We start from the raw sequence: 25,378 nt of genomic DNA, 5'->3' as shown, positions 1-25,378 counted from the left end.
ATCTGATGGACGGTAGACACGGCACCCTGCTTAAGGCGACGCCTTGCCTAGTATGAGGCGCTGCAAGTTGACAACAATCAGTGAGCTTGAAGCCGCGAAGGAAAATGAGTCCACGCTAACAATGGGATTCCACGACAGGTTGCGATTCCAGTGTCCACGGTACAGATGTGTTTGTTGAGGATAACGATCCGTTTATCGAGGCTAACGGTGCGGCGATGGCGATGGCGAAACGATCCAAAGTATTATTACCTACACAGGTACTGGGACGAAACTTTTTACCCAGAAAGGGTCAACCCCAGTCCCGTGGTTATGAGAGCAGTGACGATGCAACCTTGCAATGCCTCACACAGGTCGCCATGAGCAATGACCCGCCACACACCACTCCCCAAACGCTGTCATGAAGTGAGTCCTTTTTACCTAACCTAACCTAACCTAACCTAACCTAACCTAATCTAACCTAACCTAACCTAACGTAAAGGACCACTGGTACTGTCAGTGCCTGGCTCATGGCGCACAGCGTGCCCTCGTTCATGGCGAGTTGTTCAGCCCGGTGTCATTATAAGCAGAGGTCCCGTACACACCACTCACCATCATATTCTATGCAAGGAGCCCTTATCACCCCTTTAGGGCCCCTCACGGCACCATCCGGTGAGTGGTAGACATTGATCTCTTGCTTATGGCGACCCTTGCCTAGTGTGATGCGCTGCAAGTGGACGACTAGTAGTGAAGCTTGAGGCCACCAAGGAAAAGCAGGACCTGCAGCCAGTTCCTGCCTTGGGCCCCAGGCCGGACCCGACGGCCACCTCCTTCCCCCGTGCGGCGCCCAAGGCCGTCACGGCCCTCAAACATCTTTAGGCCGAAAGTTCTCAATCGTCGTTTTAATTTTGATTCGAATATAAAATCGTCGATGGTAAATGAAAAATAGCTTTGGTGTGAAAGTGTGCAAGAGTTAGCTGATTAATGAAACAAGGTGAGGCAGCTTTGCTCCGGAGTATTTAGTGTACTTTGCATGTTGCTGCCTTGAATGTGTACGTGTTTGTAGGTAACTGGATAGAAACAGTAGACCAATGGTAGTTGTGTAGCTATTGGGGAACTTTTGAAAATTAGTTAAGCTTCTGGATAGAGTGGATGAGTGCACACAGGTTTGCGTGTCTTATACATAAACTGCCACTTGTAAACATAAATTTTTCTATTTCATGCTCTTAGAAAAAGCAAACTTAGTTTTCTTTATTTCCCTGATCACAATGACGTGTAAATATCAATGTTTCAATCATAAGGAAACACTAGGAGAGGACCCAAACTCCCGTTGAAGTTGCCAGATTCAACAGATATCGTAATATTTCACAGAAAAGATGGTCAACTGCATATCGTATATTTTTGGATATTCTTTTGTCACGTAAGGAGATATCAAGATAGGTAAAGTATTTCTAAACATGTATCTACGACAAAAAGCGCTATAATAGTAGAGTTAGGTTATAACTATGCATTGTGTTTTTTTATATACCATCTTGCTCTATTCCTGGGACAAAGATTACTTCTTCCTCAATTGATAGCTCGAAGTTAGTATGATATTTTCTTTCCTTCTAGGTTAGTAAGTAGACTACAAGACACCATGAACCTATGAAGCCCCGTAAATGAGATTATTTTCATAACTTAGAAATCAAAGTCTGATAATGAGATTGTCTATTGCCAACCAAACCGTTCTGCATAGACGTCTTCAGCGTCATAGAGACCTAATGATGTTAGCTCATGGACAGTGGCCATCCTGACAGCGCGAAACCACAGGGGTTCATAAGAAGATTTCCAGGGGTACTTAGATGGCTGATCTAATAAAATCCTTTGCAGTGCCATTGCATATTGAGTTCCATGTTCCATGTGACAATACTGGGGGTACTGGTAGATGGTCTTATAACTCAGGGGGTTCTTAACGATAAAAAGGTTGAGAACCCCTGACTGATGGAGGGATGTTGGCTAGAGGCAGTAGAGGAAGGAAAGGATTTAGGAGTAGTGATAGACAGGACTATGAAATTTTCAAAGCAATGTTTAGAAGCAAGAAATAGGGCAAATAGGATCCTGGGTTTTATAAATAGAAATGTTAGTTATAAAAGTAAGGAAGTGGTGCGTAGCTTATATAATTCCTATGTTAGGCCCCATTTAGAGTACTGCATACAGGCCTGGTCACCCCACTATAGGCAGGATATCAACATGTTAGAAGCAGTTCAGAGAAGAGCAACTAGGATGATACCTGGAGTATAGAGATAGATTAAAGGAATTAAACATGTTTTCATTTGAGAGGAGATGTATAAGAGGGATATGATAGAGTTATTTAAAATGTTCTCAGATACAAACTACATAGATGTGAGATCTTTCTTTACCTTAGAGGAGGGAAATAGGACTAGAAATCATGGCAGGAAGATTAGAAAGCAAGGCTGCAGGTTAGATATAAGAAAATATTTCTTTAGTCATAGGGTGGTAGACTTCTGGAATGCATTGCCAGAGACGGTTGTAAATAGCACTAGTTTGACAATGTTTAAAACAGATTAGATAAGCACTTAAATTTATTAGATTTATAATTATGTATAGCGCTGCATGATAGTTTTTATAAGAAATTTACTATAGTTAAACAAGACATGATCCCCATGTATGGGGACCACAAATTGTAGAGGATTTCGCTGCAGGACTGAGCCCTGTTAATGGGCCAAATATTTAGAATTAGTATATAATGTATTGTGTACTTGTAAGTGTATCTTTAAGTACTGATGACGAGGTCGCTGTGCGACTGATACAGGATAACCTAGATGGGCCCTGGTGGCCCTTTGTTATCCTATTATTTATGTTATGTTATGTTATGTTATTACAGATAAACCATTTTCTTTATAAATGGTTATTACCTGTATATCATGTCATCATAATAAAAGACTATTGTTTAAGTGTTTAAGGTTCTGGTGGTTCACCATATACTTGTCATTACATTCTAAACATTTACAAAAGCATGTGTTGAAGGTATGCAGGTTTTTGGAAGAAAATGATTCCTTACCCAACAGTCTGATCTGTATTTTCTTGATACAGTATATTAACTTTTCATAAATACAACAAATACACTGTAAAAAAACAAATTTCTTACAGTGTAGACAAAAGTATATATATATATATATATATATATATATATATATATATATATATATATATATATATATATATATATATATATATATATACTTTTGTCTACACTGTAAGAAATTTGTTTATATATATATATATATATATATATATATATATATATATATATATATATATATATATATATATATATATATATATATATATATATATATATATATATATATATATATATATATATATATATATATATATATATATATATATATATATATATATATATATATATATATATATATATATATATATATATATATATATATATATATATATATATATATACCTGATAATGATTGTAAATGAGGTGAATAAAATGAAGTATCTCCACTCAAGGTAACCACAGTGTCGACACGTGAACACATGTCTGGATTGGAAGGTGCCCGGTAGTTGCCAGTTTATTGCCAAAAAGTGACAATCTCAGCGGTGACACCAGCGTAGCAACCAGTGTGTAGCACGCTTTGAATATTGTGCAACTCATAAATGACTTCCCGACGAGTAGTTCACTTTAGACCCGCATATTTCATCACAATAATTCAGCACTTGTTATTCAAATTTTGCATGCATATAGAATAAAAAGCAAGTAAAAAATACTACATTCCAAACGTTACAATAACATTGAAAGCAGCACAGCGTTACACAACCAGTAACTTCACTTACATTTAACGGATGTGATTGCTTTCTCTTATTATGTAATTTGTACTCCTTGTTCTTTCCATTTTATCTTTTCTTTATATATTTTTCATGGCTTTTCCTCCTTCATTCATCCTTTTTTTTTTTTTTTCGTCAGTTACCTTTGGTCTCTGTTATAACACATTGAATTTACTTAAAGGTTAGGTATCAGATTATAAAAAGAAGTTAATAAGAATAGATTATGTGGATCGTGCCGTGGCATGGTTAAGTATTATCAAATTCTGGTGTGTATCTGCAATACTTTTCAACTCGACAGCAGGCATTTTAAACTGCCGGCCGCAACACTCGCTTCTCAGTGCTCACCTCTTTCCCTGAGAGAAGGAGTCCATCTGTGGTAAGACTTTTATTTGTCTCACTAAGTTCTATGATCATTTCTGCTATTCAGGTAATATTCGTGCTGATCAGCTGATTATTTTCAAGAAACATCCTGTATCTGCTGCGATTTTCAAGTAAATAGTTGATAAATGTGATTAAGTTTGTTCTCAGCCCTACCTCTCTCTCTTACTTTCCTCTCACAGTTAATGACGCTCAACACAAATTTAGCACTCATAGTCCATTTGATAAACTGAAGATAACTTTATTATATAGTGTCAAACAAATCCGAATTTAGAGTGAACTAAAAAGAAAAACGAAACCCGAATACAAAATATCACTTCGCGCATAATCTGTTCTTGGTTTATTTGGAAAAATTATCTAACTACTTTATTTTTTGAATGGGTAAATGATATTCTATACATTAAAGCTCTTCTTGTTCCTACATTACGAAATTTTGTGGTAGGCCAGTTGTAGTGTTTTTCAAGCCACGCTGGACGGGGACACACAGCTCCCAGTTTATTCCACAATAATCTGATAGAGTAGCGAGTCGGAAGGGACGAGTAAGGCAATGTAGAAGTGTCGTGTCACGTCGCTAATTGAAGCCACGAACTGATCTGAGGCCTGCATAATCTGGTGTGAATGAACGGCCAGTCTCACACTGGTTCGTGATGTGTGTTTGTTTCAGAACTTAAAGTTTTGAGACAACGAGACCCACACTACCCAGGCTTCTACAAGGACCAAGCGAAAGAATGATGTAGCTCGCGGAGACACTACCAATCCAAGTGACAGGTTAAGGCAAAATGCCACACGAAAAACTTAGAATCATCAGTTGTTTTTGCTGAATGTGTGTGTGTGTGTGTGTGTGTGTGTCTGTCTGTGTGTGTAATTCACCTCGGTTGCCTCCTGGTCACCCAGCCAGTCTTCCCCATTACGGGGCGAGCTCAAAGCTCATAGACCGATCTTCGGGTAGGACTGAGACCACATCAACACACTCCACACACCGGGACAGCGAGGCCACAACTCCTCGAGTTACATCCCGTACCTATTTACTGCTAGGTGAACAGGGGCCACACATTAAGAAGCTTGCCCATTTGCCTCGCCGCTTACCGGGACTCGAACCCGGCCCTCTCGATTGTGAGTCGAGCGTGCTAACCACTACACTACGCGGTGTGTGTGTGTGTGTGTGTTTCACTGTTTGATCTGCTGCAGTCTCTGACGAGACAGCCAGACGTTACCCTACGGAACGAGCTCAGAGCTCATTATTTCCGATCTTCGGATAGGCCTGAGACCAGGCACACAACACACACCGGAACAACAAGGTCACAACTCCTCGATTTACATCCCGTACCTACTCACTGCTAGGTGAACAGGGGCTACACGTGAAAGGAGACACACCCAAATATCTCCACCCGGCCGGGGAATCGAACCCCGGTCCTCTGGCTTGTGAAGCCAGCGCTCTAACCACTGAGCTACCGGGTGTGTTTGTGTTTGTGTTTGTTTATGTTTATGTTGTGTGTGTGTGTGTGTGTGTGTGTAATAAAGGGACATAATGCATTTTGTTATCTTTTAGGAAATAGATGAATCATGTGAATTGTCACGGATTCATGAAAAAAAATCTTACTGAATTACGTACATTGGTCAAATCTGTTTCGTAAAGTGAAGAGAAGAGGAGTGAGAGAAAATAGCAAGTCTTGTGCAGCGAACAGCTGAGAAAGGGAGACATGTAAATAGCGAGATCAGAACAGCAATTAGCATGAAAATAGTGAAGTTTGCAATTGCGGCAAGAGAGAGAGAGAGAGAGAGAGAGAGAGAGAAAAATGTAGGGTGAATACAATTTGGTAGACTGGAGGAGAGAAGTTGGTAAGACTAAATTATTTTGATTGTAACCCTGTGCAGCTGAGTGAGTGGAAGGCTTCACACATGTGGAGCATACTTTGTACATGGACAGGTAAGACTTGTACAGAGTTAGAGAGCTCGGAGATGAGGGAGAGAAAAATAAAGAAATTAGCAGATGTGATAAAACAACAATGAAAACAAGCACAACACCAGAACAACAAACACAATATGAACGGCAACACAAGAACACCAGCAGAACAATAAACTAACACAACAACAACAATAACAATAACAACAACGGCAGAGAGGAAATTATTATATTTATTGTTCTTATTGCTATTATATCAATTATTTCCATCATCATCATCATCATCATCATCATCATCATTATCAAACAGGAGCAATGACTAATAATGTTGGTAATTCTTATCCATTTATCTTATAGTAATTTATTTGATCTTTCACGAACTATTTTCACTTGATCTGATTATCACATACTTTAGTTTAATTTTCCAATTTTATTGTTTATTTCATATTTACTTTTATTCGTCTTAGTTTTTGTTTAACTTTATTCTTAGGTGCAGAAAACCATAATCCGTTATTACGAACATCTATTTTTGCATCGATCCTAACAATTTGAGGTATATCTTGGGAGAGAGAGAGAGAGAGAGAGAGAGAATGTTAAATTAATTGATCAATATTTACGGTGAAGAACACTTGACTGCATTCCCAGGGCAACCGGTCTTAATTCATGTGTCTGTTTAACTTACAAGTTGCCAAGTTTAGTTCACTCGTGAACGTAAACTACTATAGTGCGCTTCGATATCTACCTATAATATTTTGGTATGTATCTCGAGGGCTGCTGCCTTGAGTCTAAATGTCTAATAGGATACAGTACATGCATGTGAGACAGTACACTTCTCTGTGTGATCGGATGTGAGGTGTTGTGTCACTCTTAGATGAGACTGCAGGTCTGATGAGTCACTGTGGTACACAACACACCAAGAAACACGGTCGGTAGGTAACTTATCTTACAGTCAGATGTTGGTGGAACCTTCAGGAAGATTTTGACACATCAAACATCTCTCTGGGCGGCGGTAGTGTAGGTTTGTTTTAGACACCACTTAAGAACTCTAATCTAGCCTAGCATTAGTTATTCTAGCTTGATATCACTTAAATATAACATAAATGGCGTATAGCATTACCTAATCTAATCTAACCTAACCAGATGCGTTTTCCTTGTTGGACCCCGTTAAAGATTAATATAACTTAGCACTACCTAACGGTCAGGTATTGCTAGCCTAACCTAACCCAATGAGATGCAGCATTACGTAACCTAATCAAATCTAAACGAGGGAATTTCCTCCTGCTGGTTCCTCCTTAAGGACACTTATCTAATCTGTCATTATCTAACCTAACCTAAGTGACACATGGCAATACCTGCTAATCTAACCTAAAGGACGTGCAGCAATGCCTAACCTAACCTAGCAATAACATGCCTACCCCTAAGGTGTCTCCTGGTCTGTGCGTTACCATGGCTAGGAGTGAATACATCGTGCGTGTGGGAGTAAACGATGGGCTGCGGGAGCACTGTCTCTTAAAACTAATAGTCACTTAATTGAGGCGTTTTCAGTGGTGGTCCGCTATTTCCAGGTTAACTGCTTTTCTGATCTTGCTAACTGCATTCCTTCTTTCCCACCAAGGACTCGTATTACTTTCTCTCATACTTATTCTGCCCACCTCTCTAGTGCAAGAGTTAACCAGCATACTCAGTTATTCATTCCCCCTTTTCAGGTAAACTCAAGAATCCAATGCCTGTTTCTATATTTCCTCTTCCGTGACTTGACAACCCTCGCGAGAGAGGTTTCGACATTTATCCAGAAATCTTGATAATCGTCTTTTATTGTTAGGAAACTGGCGCTGGATTGTTTTTTTACCTGTTGTCTTTGGTCGGTGTGCCTCCTACCTTTACCTTTACACTTAGTGAGTACCTCGCCTTCTCCTGTAGCATTTCTGCACCATAAACTATTTTCTCCCACTCTTATTTTGCCCACCTCCATAAGGCAAGAAACAAACACATTTCTTAGCCTTTTTTCCTTTTCACTAGTAAACTATTACACTCCCAGCCAACCTACCCTTGTTGGGACGATTTTTTCAAGAGGGAGATTTCAATACGTTTCCCTAATCTCTCTCTCTCTCTCTCTCTCTCTCTCTCTCTCTCTCTCTCTCTCTCTCTCTCTCTCTCTCTCTCTCTCTCTCTCTCTCTCTCTCTCTCTCTCTCTCTCTCTCTCTCTCTCTCTCTCTCTCTCTCTCTCTCTCTCTCTCTCTCTCTCTCTCTCTCTCTCTCTCTCTCTCTCTCTCTCTCTCTCTCTCTCTCTCTCAAGAAAATGGCACCGTTCTTTCTTAACGTAACCTTTACATGATAATTCATAGAGACACTGCACCACATGTACTCTGGCTCGTACCACCACCACCACCACCACCACCTCTAACACAGCCATTGTTGTTCTCCAAGACAACATTGTTCATACTATTATTTGTTACAATGCAGGTACTTGTGCATTTCATAAACGTTGACTCACCTTTAGTAAGAAGCTTTTTGTACATGACGGAAGTTTCCAAGAGATATTTTCCGTTCATCTTCTTCATGAGTGTAAAGACAAATTTGCTGTCATAATGAAGTCAGGCTTGTTGCGTCAAATAATTATCAGAGCTGGGCGCGTTACTGGATATCGGATAGTCCGGTACCGCTCCTCTGGATCTCGAAACGCAGGTAGTCCGTACCTGTACAGTAAGTCTTCCTTATACGGTACTTCGTTATCCGGTAAATTTACAGTTACGGTGTTTGGTAATTACTACCCTCGATTCTATTTACGGTAAGGAAAATTCACAGACACGGTATGCGCTCGTATTTTGTTTACACTGTACCGTAGCGCCACCACACCGCGCTGCTACAACAACAATCAGCTGGTAAGGCTGGGCAGGAACCGTCATTTTGAGATCCGGCGGTTCCGGTTCCGAAAGGTCTTGGAACCGTAGGAACCGGTTCCGGAACCGGTTCAACTCAGCATCACACTCATCTACCCCGTGCCCGCGGTTTGCAAGAGCGTGGAGGCTGGCGGAACCGCCTAAACGGTTCTGTGGCCTTGGAACCGCCTGAACGGTTCCGTGGCCTTGGAACCGCCTGAACGGTTCCGTGGCCTTGGAACCGCCTGAACGGTTCCGTGGCCTTGGAACCGTCTCCAGGTTCTTTGGCCCTCCTGGCTTCTGCTTCCCTGCCTCCCAGACTCCCACTTGCGTACGGACTCGCTGACAAACTCTTTTGTCGGAATCGGTTCTAAGACATTGGAACCGGTTCTGGTAGTTTCTCTTCGGAACTGTCGGAACCGGTTTCGGAACCGGTTCTTGCCCACCCCTATCAGCTGGCAGTCTTCCCGCGTTTCCCACTGAACACAAGTGAAATCCTATCGGCGTGTTTTTTGTGGACATTACGAGTAAGGCTGAAATCCCTCCTGTCCCTTAGCCTCGGGAGGGACATCATCTCATACAATGCGTGGCGAGTGAAAGCTAAATAAAAAATTTATTTCTTTTGCGCAGTACTTTACATTTTTTTTTTTTTTTTTTTTTTATATATGACTATTTTCATGTATTTTCATGTGTGTAGGTGGTGACTTTCGACGTGCTGGAACACATCCCTAATTACATGTTATAATGGGTTCGGTATAAGGTAATTTCGATTAGCGGTAAGGTTTTCAGGAACGCACTTGTACCGTATAACGAGGACTTAACTATACTTCCCCGCCTAGAATTTTTATCTCGGTCCGGTACCGCACCTCCGCACCTCCGGTACCGTACCCAAAACTATTAAAGCGCGCCTGAAAAATCTAGTCCGCACCACAAAAAAATAAAACAAAATATAAGACAATAATACATCAGACCTCAATATATATATATATATATATATATATATATATATATATATATATATATATATATATATATATATATATATATATATATATATATATATATATATATATATATATATATGTGTGTGTGTGTGTGTGTGTGTGTGTGTGTGTGTGTGTGTGTGTGTGTGTGTGTGTGTGTGTGTGTGTGTGTGTGCCTGGTAACACAGACAGCCAAAATAATGGTACGGAGAGCGGACTATTTGTCGTCTTTATTTATTTATTCATTCATTTATTTTTCTTTTTTTTATCCTCGAAAATCTTAGGCGCGGAAGTATTGCCTTAGAATTTCGTCTTTCCGTACCCGTTACTTCCGCACTTTTGAAAATTTTTCCGCATTCCGGATCTCCGCACCTTGTTTGGTGGTCCGCAGGTAGTACGGAGGAGCAGAGGTGCGGATCGAGGTACGGAAGTACCCACCTCTGCAAATAATTTATGGTTCTTTGCAGATAAAACTGGTCCAGACATGGCGGTGGACAAGAAAGTGTTGAATATCAGCTCCCCGGTGGAAGACAAGGAAACCAACAATAAAGTTGAAAGGGAAAACTGGAAGAATCCCCTTCAGTTCATCTTTTATTGCCTAGGATATGCTGTTGGATTCGGCAACGTATGGAGATTTCCTTACCTGTGTTACAAGAATGGAGGAGGTAAGCTTAGAGGAGAGATCAGGAGAGGAAGGTGCTGTTGTGGTACTTGATTTCTCCATTCCCAGCAATGAGTTGACTTGTCTCCAAGGAGCAAGTCAAATTTAAACACTAATTGAAACGTCAGTACATATCTTTCTCTCATTTTATTCCTGGCCTTTTTTTTTTCTTTAATATCTCTCTCTCTCTCTCTCTCTCTCTCTCTCTCTCTCTCTCTCTCTCTCTCTCTCTCTCTCTCTCTCTCTCTCTCTCTCTCTCTCTCTCTCTCTCTCTCTCTCTCTCTCTCTCTCACTCACACACACACACACACACACACACACACACACACACACACACACACACACACACACACACACACACACACACACACACACACACACACACACACACACACACACACACACACACACTAATTTCTTTATAAAGAACATATATATATATATATATATATATATATATATATATATATATATATATATATATATATATATATATATATATATATATATATATATATATATATATATATATATATATATATATATATATATATATATATATATATATATTTATGTAAGAGGGAGAACTACCAAGGGCAAAAAAATTAATATTAGAAAAGAAAAGGGTCACTTAAATCGTAGTCTCCATAAAATAATTAGTCAAAAGTCAGGGACAAATGTCTCGACACCTCTCTCTTAAAAGAATTCAAGTCACAGGAAGTAGGAAGGAAGTTCCAGAGTTTACCAGTGAAAGGTATGAATGATTGAAAATACTGGCTAACTCTTGTATTAGAAGGTTGGGCAAAATAGGGGTGAGAGTAAGAAGAAAACCTTGTGCAGCGAGGCTGCATGGGGAGGGAAGGCATGCAGTTAGGAAGATCAATAGAGCAGTTAGCATGAAAATAGCGATAAAATATAGAAAGGCGGTGAGAAAGAGGCTGAAGACAGTCAGTCAGGGAGTTGATGAAACGAAAAGCTTATGATTCCATCCTATCTAATAAAGATGCATAAGTGGAACCTCCTAAACATGCAAAGAGTACTCTATACAAGGACGGATAAGGCCCTTGTACAGAGTTAGCAGTTGGAGGGGCGTGAAAAACTGGCAGAGATATCACAGAATGCCTAACTTCATAAAAGCTGTTTTAGCAAGAGATGAGATGTGAAGTTTCCAGTTAAGATTATGAGTAAAGGACAGACCGAGGATATTCAGTGTGGAAGAGGGAGACAGTTGAGTGTCATTGAAGAAGGAGGGATAGTTGTCTGGAAGGTTGTGTCGAGTTGATAGATGGAGGAATTGAGTTTTTGAGGCATTGAAAACTACTAAGTTTTCTCTGCCCCAATCAGAAATCTTAGAAAGATCGGAAGTCAGGCGTTCTGTGGCGTCCCTGCGTGATCTGTTGACTTCCTGAAGGGTTGGACGTCTCTGAAAGGACGTGGAAAGATGTAGGGTGGTATCATCAGCGTAGGAGTGGATAGGGCAAGAAGTTTGGTTAAGAAGGTCATTAATGAATAATAGAAAGAGAGTGGGTGACAGGACAGAACCCTGAGGAACACCACTGTTAATAGATTTAGGAGAAGAACAGTGGCCGTCTACCACAGCTGCAATAGAACGGTCGGAAAGGAAACTTGAGATAAAGTTGCAGAGAGAAGGATAGAAGCCGTAGGAGGGCAGTTTTGAAATCAAAGCTTTGTGCCAGACTCTATCAAAAGCTTTTGATATGTCTAACGCAACAGCAAAAGTTTCACCGAAATCTCTAAAAGAGGATGACCAAGACTCAGTAAGGAAAGCCAGAAGATCACCAGTAGAGCGACCTTGACGGAAGCCATACTGGCGATCAGACAGAAGATTGTGAAGTGACAGATGTTTGAGAATCTTCCTATTCAGGATAGATTCAAAAACTTTAGACAAGCAAGAGATTAAAGCTATAGGACGGTAGTTTGAGGGATTAGAACGGTCACCCTTTTTAGGAACAGGCTGAATGTAGGCAAACTTCCAGCAAGAAGGAAAGGTAGAAGTCGATAGACATAGTTGAAAGAGTTTGGCCAGGCAAGGTGCAAGCACGGAAGCACAGTTTTTGAGAACAATAGGAGGGACCCCATCAGGTCCATAAGCCTTCCGAGGGTTTAGGCCAGCGAGGGCATGGAAAACATCATTACGAAGAATTTTGATTGAAGACATGAAATAGTCAGAGGGAGGAGGAGAGGGAGGGACAAGCCCAGAATCATCCAAGGTGGAGTTGTTAGCAAAGGTTTGAGAGAAGAGTTCAGCTTTAGAGACAGATGAGATGGCAGTGGTGCCATCAGGATGAAATAAAGGAGGAAAGATGAAGAAGTAAAGTTATTGGAGATGTTTTTGGCCAGATGCCAGAAGTCACGAGGGAGTTAGAGTTTGAAAGATTTTGACATTTTCTATTTATGAAGGAGTGCTTGGCAAGATGAAGAACAGACTTGGCATGATTCCAGCAGAAATATAAAGTGCATGAGATTCAGGAGATGGAAGGCTCAAGTACCTTTTGTGGGCAACCTCTCTATCATGTATAGCACGAGAACAGGCTGTGTTAAACCAAGGTTTAGAAGGTTTAGGTTGAGAAAAAGAATGAGGAATGTACGCCTCCATGCCAGACACTATCACCTCTGTTATGCGTTCAGCACACAGAGATGGGTCTCTGACACGGAAACAGGAATCATTCCAGGGAAAATCAGCATAATACCTCCTTAGGTCCCCCCAGCTGGCAGAGGCAAAACGCCAGAGTCACCTCCACTTAGGGGAGGGATTGGAGAAATAGGACAAGATACAGAAATGAGATTGTGTTCGGAGGAGCCCAATGGAGAAGATAGGGTGACAGCATAAACAGAAGGATTAGAGGTGAGGAAGAGATCAAGAATGTTGAGCGTGTCTCGTAGATGGTCAGGAATACAAGTAGGGTGTTGCACCAGTTGCTTTAGGTCATGGAGGATAGCAAAGTTGAAGGCTAGTTCATCAGGATGGTCAGTAAAGGGAGAGGAAAGCTAAAACCGGTGGTGAACATTGAAATCTCCAAAGATGGAGATCTCCGTAGAGGGACAGAATGTGCTCCACTTTGGAAGTTAAATAGTCAAAGAATTTACTATAGTCAGAGGAGTTAGGGGAGAGATAGACAGCACAGATAAATTTAGTTCAAGAGTGACTGTTGAGTCTAAGCCAGATGGTGGAAAACTCGGAATATTCAAGAGCGTGGGCACGAGAGCAAATTAAGTCGTTGCGTACATAGACGCAACATCCAGCTTTGGAACGAAAATGAGAATAGAGAAAGTAGGAGGGAACAGAGAAGGGGCTACTGTCAGTTGCCTCAGACAGCTGTGTTTCGGTGAGGAAAAGAAGATGAGGTTTAGTAGAGGAGAGGTGGTGTTCCACAGATTGGAAATTAGATCTAAGACCGCGAATGTTGCAGAAGTTAATGTAGAAAAAGTTGAGGAGGTGTCAAGACATTTGAGGTTATTATTGAGAGAGGGCAGTTCGACCTGGGAACATTTCTAGTCCCCTCCCCAGAAGACGACTCCGAGGCTGGGTTTGGAGTCACTATTATTTAAATTTTGAATTTTAAGTGAAGGGTTTGTGTGTGGTAGGTGCCTGTAGTTTTATGAGAAGTAGGAGAGTTGTCTTAAGAGGGCAGGCTGTGACTTCCCCCTTGAGTTGTGAGACAAAGGGAAACGTTCAGCGAGATCACAACTAGTTTTAATGGAAGGTTCACAGCACCCCATGAACTAGTGCTATTAGACCTCGCTGTGAGTAAATTATCGTTTCGGTATGTGTCTACTGCCTCCTACGTGACTATACAATCACCATATAACACTGACCAATCATTGAACTAAGAATGCCTGTGTCCATATGGCATACTTCATTATTTCACATTCATGAATTGAAAGCAATTATCTGTAAAAACACAAACAAGTTTTAACTTTAATTATATCCATATATCTGCAACAAGAACTGCTATCTCCAGAAAGCGCCCATTTTATCTATAAATAAATTTCCATCTCAAGTTTTAGAAATAGTAATTAACTGTAATGATCAACTTCTTGTTTTCAGCCGCCTTTCTGATCCCTTACGTGACGATGCTTTTCATGGCGGGAATTCCTGTCTTCTTCATGGAACTAAGCATCGGCCAGTATGTCAGTCTGGGGCCCGCTGTTCTTTTCTCCAAGATGGCGCCCATCTTTTCCGGTGAGTCATTATATATTTTCCATCACTTTATGTTGGTCTTATTTGTGAGTAGTAGGAGTAGTAGGCAGTAAACAGTGAACACCTATCACCATAGTTTAGACTAAATACGGCACAGAACGTTATACAGTTGGGAGCATTTTGCTGCAAGACATGTCCGCTGCGCTTCGCTTTCGTATTCACTACACTCTACAATCTTTTTATCTCGTGTATCCTCCTTCCGCGGTGTAGGTGGGTCCTCACAGAGCCTTATAAATAAGTATCCGCGTGTGTTGATGAAGCTGTCAGTATCATGGGGCTTGAAGTAAAGTCTAGGAGACAGTCAACACATGTATTGTTCTCAACCAGCTACAGGGGACAAAACAATCCTGGCTAACTCGGTGTGTGTATGTCCTCTCCTCGGTCTGGGTGCACCCCTTCTGAAGATTGTGGGTAAGTGTGGCTGCCAGATGCATGAGAGTATAGAATATGTGTGTTATGCTGGACTCACACTAATACACGATTGTGGTGCCCCAACAGGCACGATTGGAATTGGGGCTAAAAAGTGCACGATTGCTCCCGAAAATACAGGACAGGGCAGAGAGCCGGGAAAGACACGATTATCAGGCATATCTGGGGAGTGATTGGGGTGGTGTCGCACCTAACGTGGCACTGCCGCCTCGACATGAAATGATGATACGCTCGTTTCGGCGCGACAGGGGCGATGAACCCCCGACGAACCCCCTACAACACCCTCATTTGCAAATTGCATCCTCATATCGCCCCATACGGCCCGGCAGGGGCGTATCATCGTTGCATTCGGGGCGAAAGAAGCGATGGTACGGGTGTGTCGGAGCGACAACCCCGATGCATGCCACGACATATATATAAGCAAGCAGCCCACCACAACACCAGGTAAACACTCCAGCACCAGTGCCACATCACCAGTGACTCAACACCACCACAAGCATGGACAGTTCCACGAAGGAAATAATTATGCTGGGGTTGTGGTATGAGATACCACTTACTCAGGGCTCTTGTCGTTGACCGTGTCGCCGCTCCCCGGCAGAGCGAGCAACGCGTCGCCTGTGACGGTTGGCGGGAGCGCCGGTACTGCCCTCTACATACGTCATCACAGTTTCCGCCGCCCCTGCCGTCCCTCACGGGCCGCAAGGGGGTGATGGTGCAACGATAGCCCCGTACCTTTCGCCCCTGTCGCTCATTTCGCCTCGATATTCCCCGATAGCTACGCTGTTTGACAGTTGTCGGCCAGTCGGCTGAAAATTTTGAGCAGTTTCAAAATTTTTGCCCTGATGCCCGGACATCCCCCGCAACCCAGCATGCACCGTATGTTGCCCGATGACCCCCGAAACACCCCGATCATGTATGATTGATGCCCCAATAGTGTTTTTTCGTCCCACAATGCCAAATTTCAGCCATCGTGCCTGTCGTGGCACCACAATCGTGTATGTGTGAGTGGAGCATTAGTCATAGTGTTGGGTGTTTTCCTTCCGTACTATCTAAGTAATATTCCTACACACGAAACATGTGAACATTTCGTGTTCTAAATGAAAAATTGTTGTAGTATTATTAGTGGTGAACGGAACTGGAGAAAGGTTGCAGCTTAACCTAATCTTAAAGTAAATGCAATACAAGCGCAAATAACAGGAATTCTATTGACACGTCTGACATGTCTCCTGAATTTGTTGAGGCTCAGGAAAGACTTTATGTGACAATGAGGGAGCTGGGCTTCTGCATTTTTAACCCACAACTGTATACACGTATGGCAATAACACAATGTATTATACACTCCTAACTAACTGCACACGTACACAAGTGATACACCTTTCATCTATTGTTTGTTAGCTACCTACCCGTTGTGTCATTTTCTTTTCATTATTCTTGCTTTGTTGCTGTTGTTCCACCCTAACACAATAATTGTGTTTACTCATAACATTAGGCACATAGAATAAATGATGACTACTTATGGAATTTTCTCTAAGTGTCAGTCAGCATTACGTTAGAAGCCACAGTGTGCCATGCATCGCACCAATAACAATGCAAACATGTGCCACACACCTATTGACATTCACACGCACATCCACACTCTTCTGTCATCCGTTTTGTTCCTTTTCCCGAGCAACAGTCCTTTCATGCCACACATTAATGTTCCGTCCTCTCAGTGTATGTTAGTTGGTATGCTTGACCTATTGACAGGTCACCTTGTGTCTTCCTCTCTCGTGTACTTCTCTCACTTGTGCGCAGTCAGTTGTTTGTGACGTGGCTTGTGCTGGGATCTTTTTCTCCTATTCTTTGTTTTCAGCAACCAAATTATTATTATTATTATTATTATTATTATTATTATTATTATTATGATCATTATTATTATTATTATTATTATTATTATTATTATTATTATTATTATTATTATTATTATTATTATTATTATTATTATTATTATTATTATTATTATTATTATTATTATTTTATAATCATTATTATTATTATTATTATTATTATTATTATTATTATTATTATTATTATTATTATCTTTATTATTATAATTGTTTTTGTTGTTGTTATTATTGTTGTTGTTCTTTTTGTTATTATTATTATTATTATTTTTTATTACTACTATTACTATTATTATTATTGAAACTCTTATATATCATTATCATTAGAATTGTTATTATTGCTTTTGTTGCTGTTATTCTTAAGAGACCTCTACGAAAATTACAGCTTTGACGCCTTTGGCGAAAAGCCTATTTTTGGGGAGACGAGTGAAGCTAGTGCACTGGCTATATTGGTAGTAAAACTCGTCCATTAGCAAAATTGGACCGCTAGAACGCCCAACATACCACCAAAAAACTACCAAAAAATAATCTAGAATAATCTAGGCTGCACTAGTCAAGAGAACGAAAGAAAAAGGGAAACCACCTCCGGGACAGCTCCCGCGGCCACCGCCAAGGCCACGTCATTCACCATACCACCTGCCCCTGACCGAGAGGGAGGACGGCCACAGAAGCCGGGGCGGGACCCGAAGTGTGCACTAGCTTCACTCGTCTCCCCAAAAATAGGCTTTTCGCCAAAGGCGTCAGAGCTGTAATTTTAGGGAGACTCGTTCGCTAGTGCACTTGCTACTTTCCAAAGGAGGAGGGAAAAAAGATCAGGAAAACACAATATATTTACTCCAGAAAACATACAAGAGTAAACCCCGAGAACCAGGGGCAAACCCCACAAAAGTAAGGGCACCGTACCTACACAGACTAGATACAATACAAAAACCCCTAACAGAGATCCCCTTAAGTCAAGGAGAACTCTGGTTACCTGGAAGAACCCCTAAAGCCATGCAGGGAATGTCACGCCAGGAATGAGATAAATATCGGGTAACGAAGGAAGTAGACGAGGACCACTGACCACCCTCCGTCACACCCGCAAGGGAAAAAGTCCGCAAAAAGGCGAGAGAATAGGCGGCCCCGCGAATGTCGTGAGCCTTGGGAGCCCTTCCTGGGTCAGCCTCCTCAATCAGTTCGTGGAGTAGGGCAGAAATTCTCCTCGTCGAGAGCGGGGAACCACGCTCCGAAACAAACAAACAATGAGGCGGTTGGTCCGACGAGGCCTTGATGAAGTACTTCAAAGCCGCCACCGGGCAAAGTGAGTGATGCTCGCCGTGGTCCATCCAAGCTGGAATAACCACCAGCTGCAACCGATGGTCCTCACGTTCGTTCTTGGTGAGAAAACGAGGAGAGGGCGCAAGAGAGACGTGAGAACGGTCCTCCGCGAAAACCGTCCACTGGGGGAACCGAGTGAGGGCCCGCAGTTGGGAGGCCCGAAGACCGGAAGCCAACGCCGTTAGGAAGAGAGCCTTCTTCAAGGCCGGCACTAGAGAAAGAGGTGAAGAGAAGAAGGCCCCACCCCGCAGAAGATCTAAAACTTTCTGGAGGGACCAAGTCGGTCGGGGCGCCCGAAGCGGGGGACGTTGATAAAAAAGGCCCCTCTTCAATAGAACAACGGCCCTCGGATCCAATCTGATATTAAAACCATACCACAGGGGATCCGAGAGAGCCACTAGGTGGACTGCCACAGTTGGAGGCTGACGACCTCGCTCATGTACCAGGGAGGACAAGAAACTGAAGACCACAGCCGCCGTTACGGAGGGAGCGCCCCGTTCCCTAAGGAAGGCCTGAAAAGCCCTCCAGCAAGACTCGTACTGCCGAGTCGAAGAGGGACGCAACGCCGAAAGCATATCTTGCACCACTGCAGCCGAGAAGTGGTTCCTCAGCGCTCGGCGGAGAAATTCCAAGCGTGTAGGCGGAGGGACGACTGTAGCTTGTCTGTTAGTGGATTAAGGAGACACGCGGTCCCCAGAAACAGGGAGTTGGGGCACCAGGCCCTCAGGACGGAGAACCACGGTTGAGCTGGCCACCACGGAGCCAGAAGGAGAACACTGCCTCTGTACGACCTGAGGCGCTGCCAGACTCGAAGGAGAACTTTCGTCGACGGGGGTGGAAAGAGATAAATGTAGGTCCACCTGTTCCAATCTTCGGAGAATGCATCCGGACCCCCTGCTGCTGTCCTGACTGTCCTAGTAAGAAAAAGGGGCAGTTGGGCAGTGTCTGGTGAGGCGAACAGGTCCACTTGAGGAAACCCCCATCTGGAAGTGAGAGAGTCGAACACTTGAGGTCGAAGGCGCCACTCCACGGATGTATGACGACGCCGGGACAGCGTGTCCGCCCAAAGATTCTCCGAGCCCGGGACAAACAGGGCCGAGAGGTGAAGCGACCGGTCGTGTGCCTCCAGGAACAGCTTCTCGGAAATGGACAAGAGGGCTTCAGACTTGGACGATCCCTGGCAAAAGATGCAATGGACCGCCGATGTATTGTCCATCTCAAAAACAATACTGCGATCCTGCAGGTCCCTGTGAGACCGCAGGAACTTGTAGGGCACAAGCAATTCCTTGAGGTTGATGTGAGCTCCCAACAGGTCTGCGTCCCACTGTTCGTGATCCTGATGACCCAAGGACGACTGGTAACCCCAACCCATGTCCAAGGCATCTGTTGACACCCTTAAGTCCGGCGGGGGTGGCTGCCACGGGACCCATTGGCGTAGGGCAGGGCTGTCGAGCCAGGGACGCAGCGCCGCGGCCAGATGACGCAGCACCGGGCGAAGGAGGTCCCGGGGCCGGACAGGAATCACCAAATTTACCTCCAAAGCTAGTCTGCGATGGCGGATCCGACCGAGAGGGCAGACCTCGGCCGCGAAGTTCAACATCCCCAGGAGTGATTCCCACTGGCGTCAGGTCATCAACCTGGAGACCGACGCGCAGAACACCCGACGACGTATCTTGTTGGCATTTTCCGGAGACAAGCGAACCATGGCTCAAGACGTGTCCCACTCCATCCCCAGCCATCGGAGGCGCTGCGTGGGTCGCAAGTTGGACTTCGCGAAGTTCACCATGAAACCCATCTCCTGCGTTGTAGACACCGCTGTCGCTACCTCCGCCACCGCCGCCCCCTGAGTAGGGGAAACGATGAGCCAATCGTCGAGATACATCAGAATGTCCACCCCCTTCGCGACCAGTTCCGTGGCGACAACCTTCGCCAAGCGGAAGAAAACTCTGGGCGCAATGGAAAGACCGAATGGGAGGTGAGTGAACTGGAAACACTGAGCCCCCACCTGAAAGGCTAGGAACTTTCGGTAGCGGGGGGCAATGGGAATGTGCCAGTAGACGTCCTCTAAATCCAGGGAGGTCAACCAGTTCCCTTTTTGGAGTCGGAGACGGACCTGCGCCAAGGTCAGCATTCTGAAATTATGAACTCGAATAAACCGGTTCAAAGCTTTGAGATCTATGACGAGTCTGTCTCTGTTCGAGCCTCTCTTGGGAACAGTAAAAAGGCGAGAGAGAAAAACTGGAGACGACGTCGGCTCCACGACCCCCCTCCCGAAGCATCTCGATGACATGCGCCCGGACGGAGTCCCTCACCCTGGACAAGGACTTGGGGCGACGAAGGGGAGGCCGTTGAACCCACGACCACGTGAGACCCCTCCGTACCACCCTGGACGCCCAACCTGTGGCGGGCCAAGAGGCGGTCCAACTGGAGAGGAGGCCAGGCACCGGGGAGTCAGAAGCATTGAGAAGGACGCTGTGAAGGCTTTCCGTCTCGGCGCCTAGTACCCCGGTCGCCTCGAAAAAAAGTTACCTCGAGGCAAGCGACGCGGCTCAGTAGGAGAAGGAGCAGGGTTCAGGTCTTGCTTATGAGCAGCCCGACGCTTAGGTGGAGGCCTAGTGGGAAAACGAACCGGACTCCCCCTCCTCTTGAGCGTGGGCCGTCCCGCAGACCTAGAAGTGGAAGGCTGGGAAGCTATCAAGTAGAAAGTCGGAGGTTGGGAAGCCAAAACGGCCTGAACGGACTGGTCGGACAGAAGACCCGGATGGAAGGGGTCCTGGCGGGAGATACCATGAACCAAAGAAGCTGGTCTGTCCTTAAAGGCTGCCTTCCGTAACAGCAACCGAGAGTTAACCGCCTTCTCCAACGCAGGACGGACCGTCGGAGACATGGCCTGCGCAAGACCGGCTGCCACGGTGTAAAGGGCTGACAGAGTGGAGCGAGCCTCCCCACGGGGTATATCGTCCAGCTTCTCTCCCAAACACTTCGACCAGTGAACCAACTGGGCCAACCTGGCACAAGTGGACACAGAAAGAGAAGCCAGCAGTCGATCCTTAGTGTCTAGAGCGAGGGCAGACCGAGGAACCTGGAGCACCTGCCAGGGAAAATCTGGTTGCTTCAGAGGAGGGGCCACAAGAAAGTCCCTAATGCTAGGATCCAAACAATCCGAGTTAGGGAACAGATAGAGGGGCGACAAGGAGCTATGGGGCCCAGAGAAAGACTTCTCGGCCAGCTGAGCTGACCAGAGTTGCTGAGGCTCCAAGGAGAGCTTACCCCAATTAAGAAACTCCTGGCCCCCCAAGGTGGCGAGCCGCCTGCCATCACCGGTCTGAGAAACTTCCACGGAAGACCCCGAAGCCACGAAAGACGCCGCGTTCACAGCGTCAACCGTGTCGAAGACCAGCATAGACGAAACGGAAGGGATCAGGGGAAGGGCGTCCCTCTTGGACAGCCGCACCCTCCAGTACTTCTCGGCCAGGTGAGCTGACCAGAGTTGTCGAGGCTCCAAGGAGAGCTTACCCCAATTAAGAAACTCCTGGTCCCCCAAGGTGGCCAGCCGCCTGCCATCACCGGTCTGAGAAACTTCCACGGAAGACCCCGAAGCCACGAAAGACAGCGTCAACCGTGTCGAAGACCAGTGTAGACGAAACGGAAAGGATCGGGGGAAGGGCGTCCCTCTTGGACAGCCGCACCCTCCGGTACTGGAACATCTCTTTACCATCCTCCCGAACGCGCGCTCTGACCTCCAAGTCCGTCCGGGGCACCAGCGCAGCGGAGCCAGGCTGCGACTGCATGACCACCAGCTTGCCCTCCAAAAAGGACACCGGCCAGGAAGAGGGGACTTCGACCCAATCAAAAGCCATCCCCTGTTTCCGAGATGGGGGAGGGGTCCTTAAGCAAACAAGAGGACCGGGACGACGCGCGATTGAACAAGTCGTTGTCCTCCGGGAAAGATTGCGGAGGAACCAAGGAATGCAGAAATTCGGAGTCGTCCTGGGCCAGGTCTTCGCGGCCCAGCTCCACCGGCCTCGAAGACGTCAGAGAAGGCCGAGCATCCTGCATCCCTCCACCCACGGTCCGCAGGAAAGCCTGTAGTTGATGAAACATCTCCATCAGTTGATCGGAGGAGGAAACCACACCCCGAGCAGGGGACACGGAGCGGCCAGGTGATTGGGCGTGCGTCTCCAGCCTGCAAACCGACCGGGTGCCGGGAGACCGCCCGGACAAACGAGGGGGAGAGCAGGAAGGATGTCGACGATCCGGGGGTGAGGTCGTAGACACGGTGAAAGAGGAACATGAAGGTCGTCTCCTACCGCTAGGCACTCCTGAAAGAAAAACGCCGCTGGAACCTAGGGCGCCCCAGTGGCTTAAGACTCCTCAGCAGCTTAAGATGCCTCAGTTGCAAAAAACACCTCAACCGCTTAAGACGCCCAGGGTCTTACGACGCCCCAACAGCTAAAGACGCCTCGGTATCCTAAGACGCCTCGGTGTCTTAGGACGCCCCAGGAGCTTAAGACGCCTCGATGTCGTAAGACGTCGCAGCAGCGAAAGACGCCCTAGGAGTTTAAGACGCCCTAGGGGCTTAAGGCGCCGCAGTAAAGAAGCCACATCTGCTTAGGACGTTCCAGAGTCCAAAGACACCTCAGTTGTAGGTGGCGTCTCAGTGGCTTAGGACGCCCCAGACGCTTGGGACGCCCTGGAGCTTAAGACGCCCTATGGGCTAAAGATGTCGCATGCATAGGGCGTCACATCAGCTTAAGACGCCCTAGGAGCTTAAGACGCCCCAGGAGCTTAAGGCGCTCCAGAGTCCAAAGACTCCTCAGTAGTAGGTGGCGTCTCAGTGGCTTAAGACGCCCCAGTAGCAAGGACGCCCTGGGAGCTTAAGACGCCCTAGGAACGTAAGACACCCCGTACTTAAGACGCCACATCTGTGGCGACTCAGTGGCGTAGAACGCCCCAGTCGCTTAGGACGCCTCACAAACTAACGACGCCACTAGGATGACTCAGCCCGAGCGAAGCGAAGGGGAAACAGGCATAACGCACCACCCGAAAGCGTAAGGTGCCATAGACAACCTCAGAGGCTAACAGGCAGAGCACGCCGCGTGGGCTAAAGATGGCGTGCCTCCCATCGGTGATCATGAGGCCACCCTAAGATGCACCCCAGAAAACCAAGGAAGGAAGGCACACCCACGAACCACAGGAAAAAACAGCTCACCTAGAAGCTCGGAGGGACCTCCGAGGCAACAGGAGGCTGAGAAGCCGGCACAGAAGAGGCTCACCCAGCTGGACCCCAAAAGCCAGACACACACGCTCCCGGTGAACACAGAAAAATAAAAACATAAGAACACAAAAACACAAAAATGCGCACACACACCACGACTCACCATAGCAACACGAAGAAAAAGAAGGAACATAATCCCTCGGAGTCGGGAGACGAAAGAGAACGTCCGAACAGAGCTGGCGCCAGAAAAAGAATGACGTGGCCTTGGCGGTGGCCGCGGCAGCTGTCCCGGAGGTGGTTTCCCTTTTTCTTTCATTCTCTTGACTAGTGCAGCCTAGACTATTCTAGATGATTTTTGGTAGTTTTTTGGTGGTATGTTGGGCGTTCTAGCGGTCCATTTTTGCTAATGGACGAGTTTTACTACCAATAAGCCGTGGTACAGTGGAAACATGCGTGCTTTGGGGTCCGAGGGGTCTCCAAGCGCACGGGTTCGAATCCTGTCCACGGTCTGAGTGTAGGTTGGGCTTCCTCACTCGGGGCAACGGTTTCCTAGATGGTGGGCTTTGAGATAGGAATTACCATAAAAAGTATCCCCTTTAGCCCAGATATTCCCGTGAAAAGCCCACATGGTATAAAAAAAAAAATATATATATATATATATATATATATATATATATATATAAAAAAAAATATATATATATATATATATATATATATATATATATATATATATATATATATATATATATATATATATATATATATATATATATATATATATAAGTGCACTAGCGAACGAGTCTCCCTAAAATATCAATTAGAAAGTAAAGTAACATGGCCAGGAGTTTGTGGAACAGTAGTGAAGCAGAATGACCAGTGACAACACCTTTACTTCTTGACACATTAAAGAATTGATGCTGACATGAGAAACACCAACACCAATGACAGAAACGTCGATGACACCACCACAAATACAACAACCACTTCCTCACAAACACCACTAACAACCCTCCCTGCAGGCCACAAACACCACTAACAACCCTCCCTGCAGGCCACAAACACCACTAACAACCCTCCTGCAGGCCACAAACACCACTAACAACCCTCCTGCAGGCCACAAACACCACTAACAACCCTCCTGCAGGCCACAAACACCACTAACAACCCTCCCTGCAGGCCACAAACACCACTAACCCCTCCTGCAGGCCACAAACACCACTAACAACCCTCCTGCAGGCCACAAACACCACTAACAACCCTCCTGCAGGCCACAAACACCACTAACAACCCTCCTGCAGGCCACAAACACCACTAACAACCCTCCTGCAGGCCACAAACACCACTAACAACCCTCCTGCAGGCCACAAACACCACTAACAACCCTCCTGCAGGCCACAAACACCACTAACAACCCTCCTGCAGGCCACAAACACCACTAACAACCCTCCTGCAGGCCACAAACACCACTAACAACCCTCCTGCAGGCCACAAACACCACTAACAACCCTCCTGCAGGCCACAAACACCACTAACCCCTCCTGCAGGCCACAAACACCACTAACAACCCTCCTGCAGGCCACAAACACCACTAACAACCCTCCTGCAGGCCACAAACACCACTAACAACCCTCCTGCAGGCCACAAACACCACTAACAACCCTCCTGCAGGCCACAAAC

At 45.2% G+C, this 25,378-nt stretch overlaps 1 protein-coding gene across 3 annotated transcripts in view; it reads left to right on the top strand.

Moving 5' to 3' along the window:
- The window catches only part of LOC123515984 (sodium- and chloride-dependent glycine transporter 2-like), a 60,941-nt gene that overhangs the window by 7,269 nt on the left and 28,294 nt on the right, over window positions 1-25,378 (top strand). For all 3 annotated transcript variants that reach the window (XM_045274948.1, XM_045274954.1, XM_045274964.1), the window contains 2 exons: window positions 10,439-10,636; window positions 14,702-14,836. In XM_045274948.1, the coding sequence (XP_045130883.1) occupies window positions 10,439-10,636; window positions 14,702-14,836 (333 nt within the window). The remainder of the gene's footprint in view (window positions 1-10,438; window positions 10,637-14,701; window positions 14,837-25,378) is intronic.

Source organism: Portunus trituberculatus, chromosome 5 (assembly GCF_017591435.1).
Source record: "Portunus trituberculatus isolate SZX2019 chromosome 5, ASM1759143v1, whole genome shotgun sequence".
Taxonomy (NCBI): Eukaryota; Metazoa; Arthropoda; class Malacostraca; order Decapoda; family Portunidae; genus Portunus; species Portunus trituberculatus.
The sequence above is the reverse complement of the archived record's forward strand: the minus strand, read 5'-3'. Positions and strand labels throughout refer to the sequence as shown.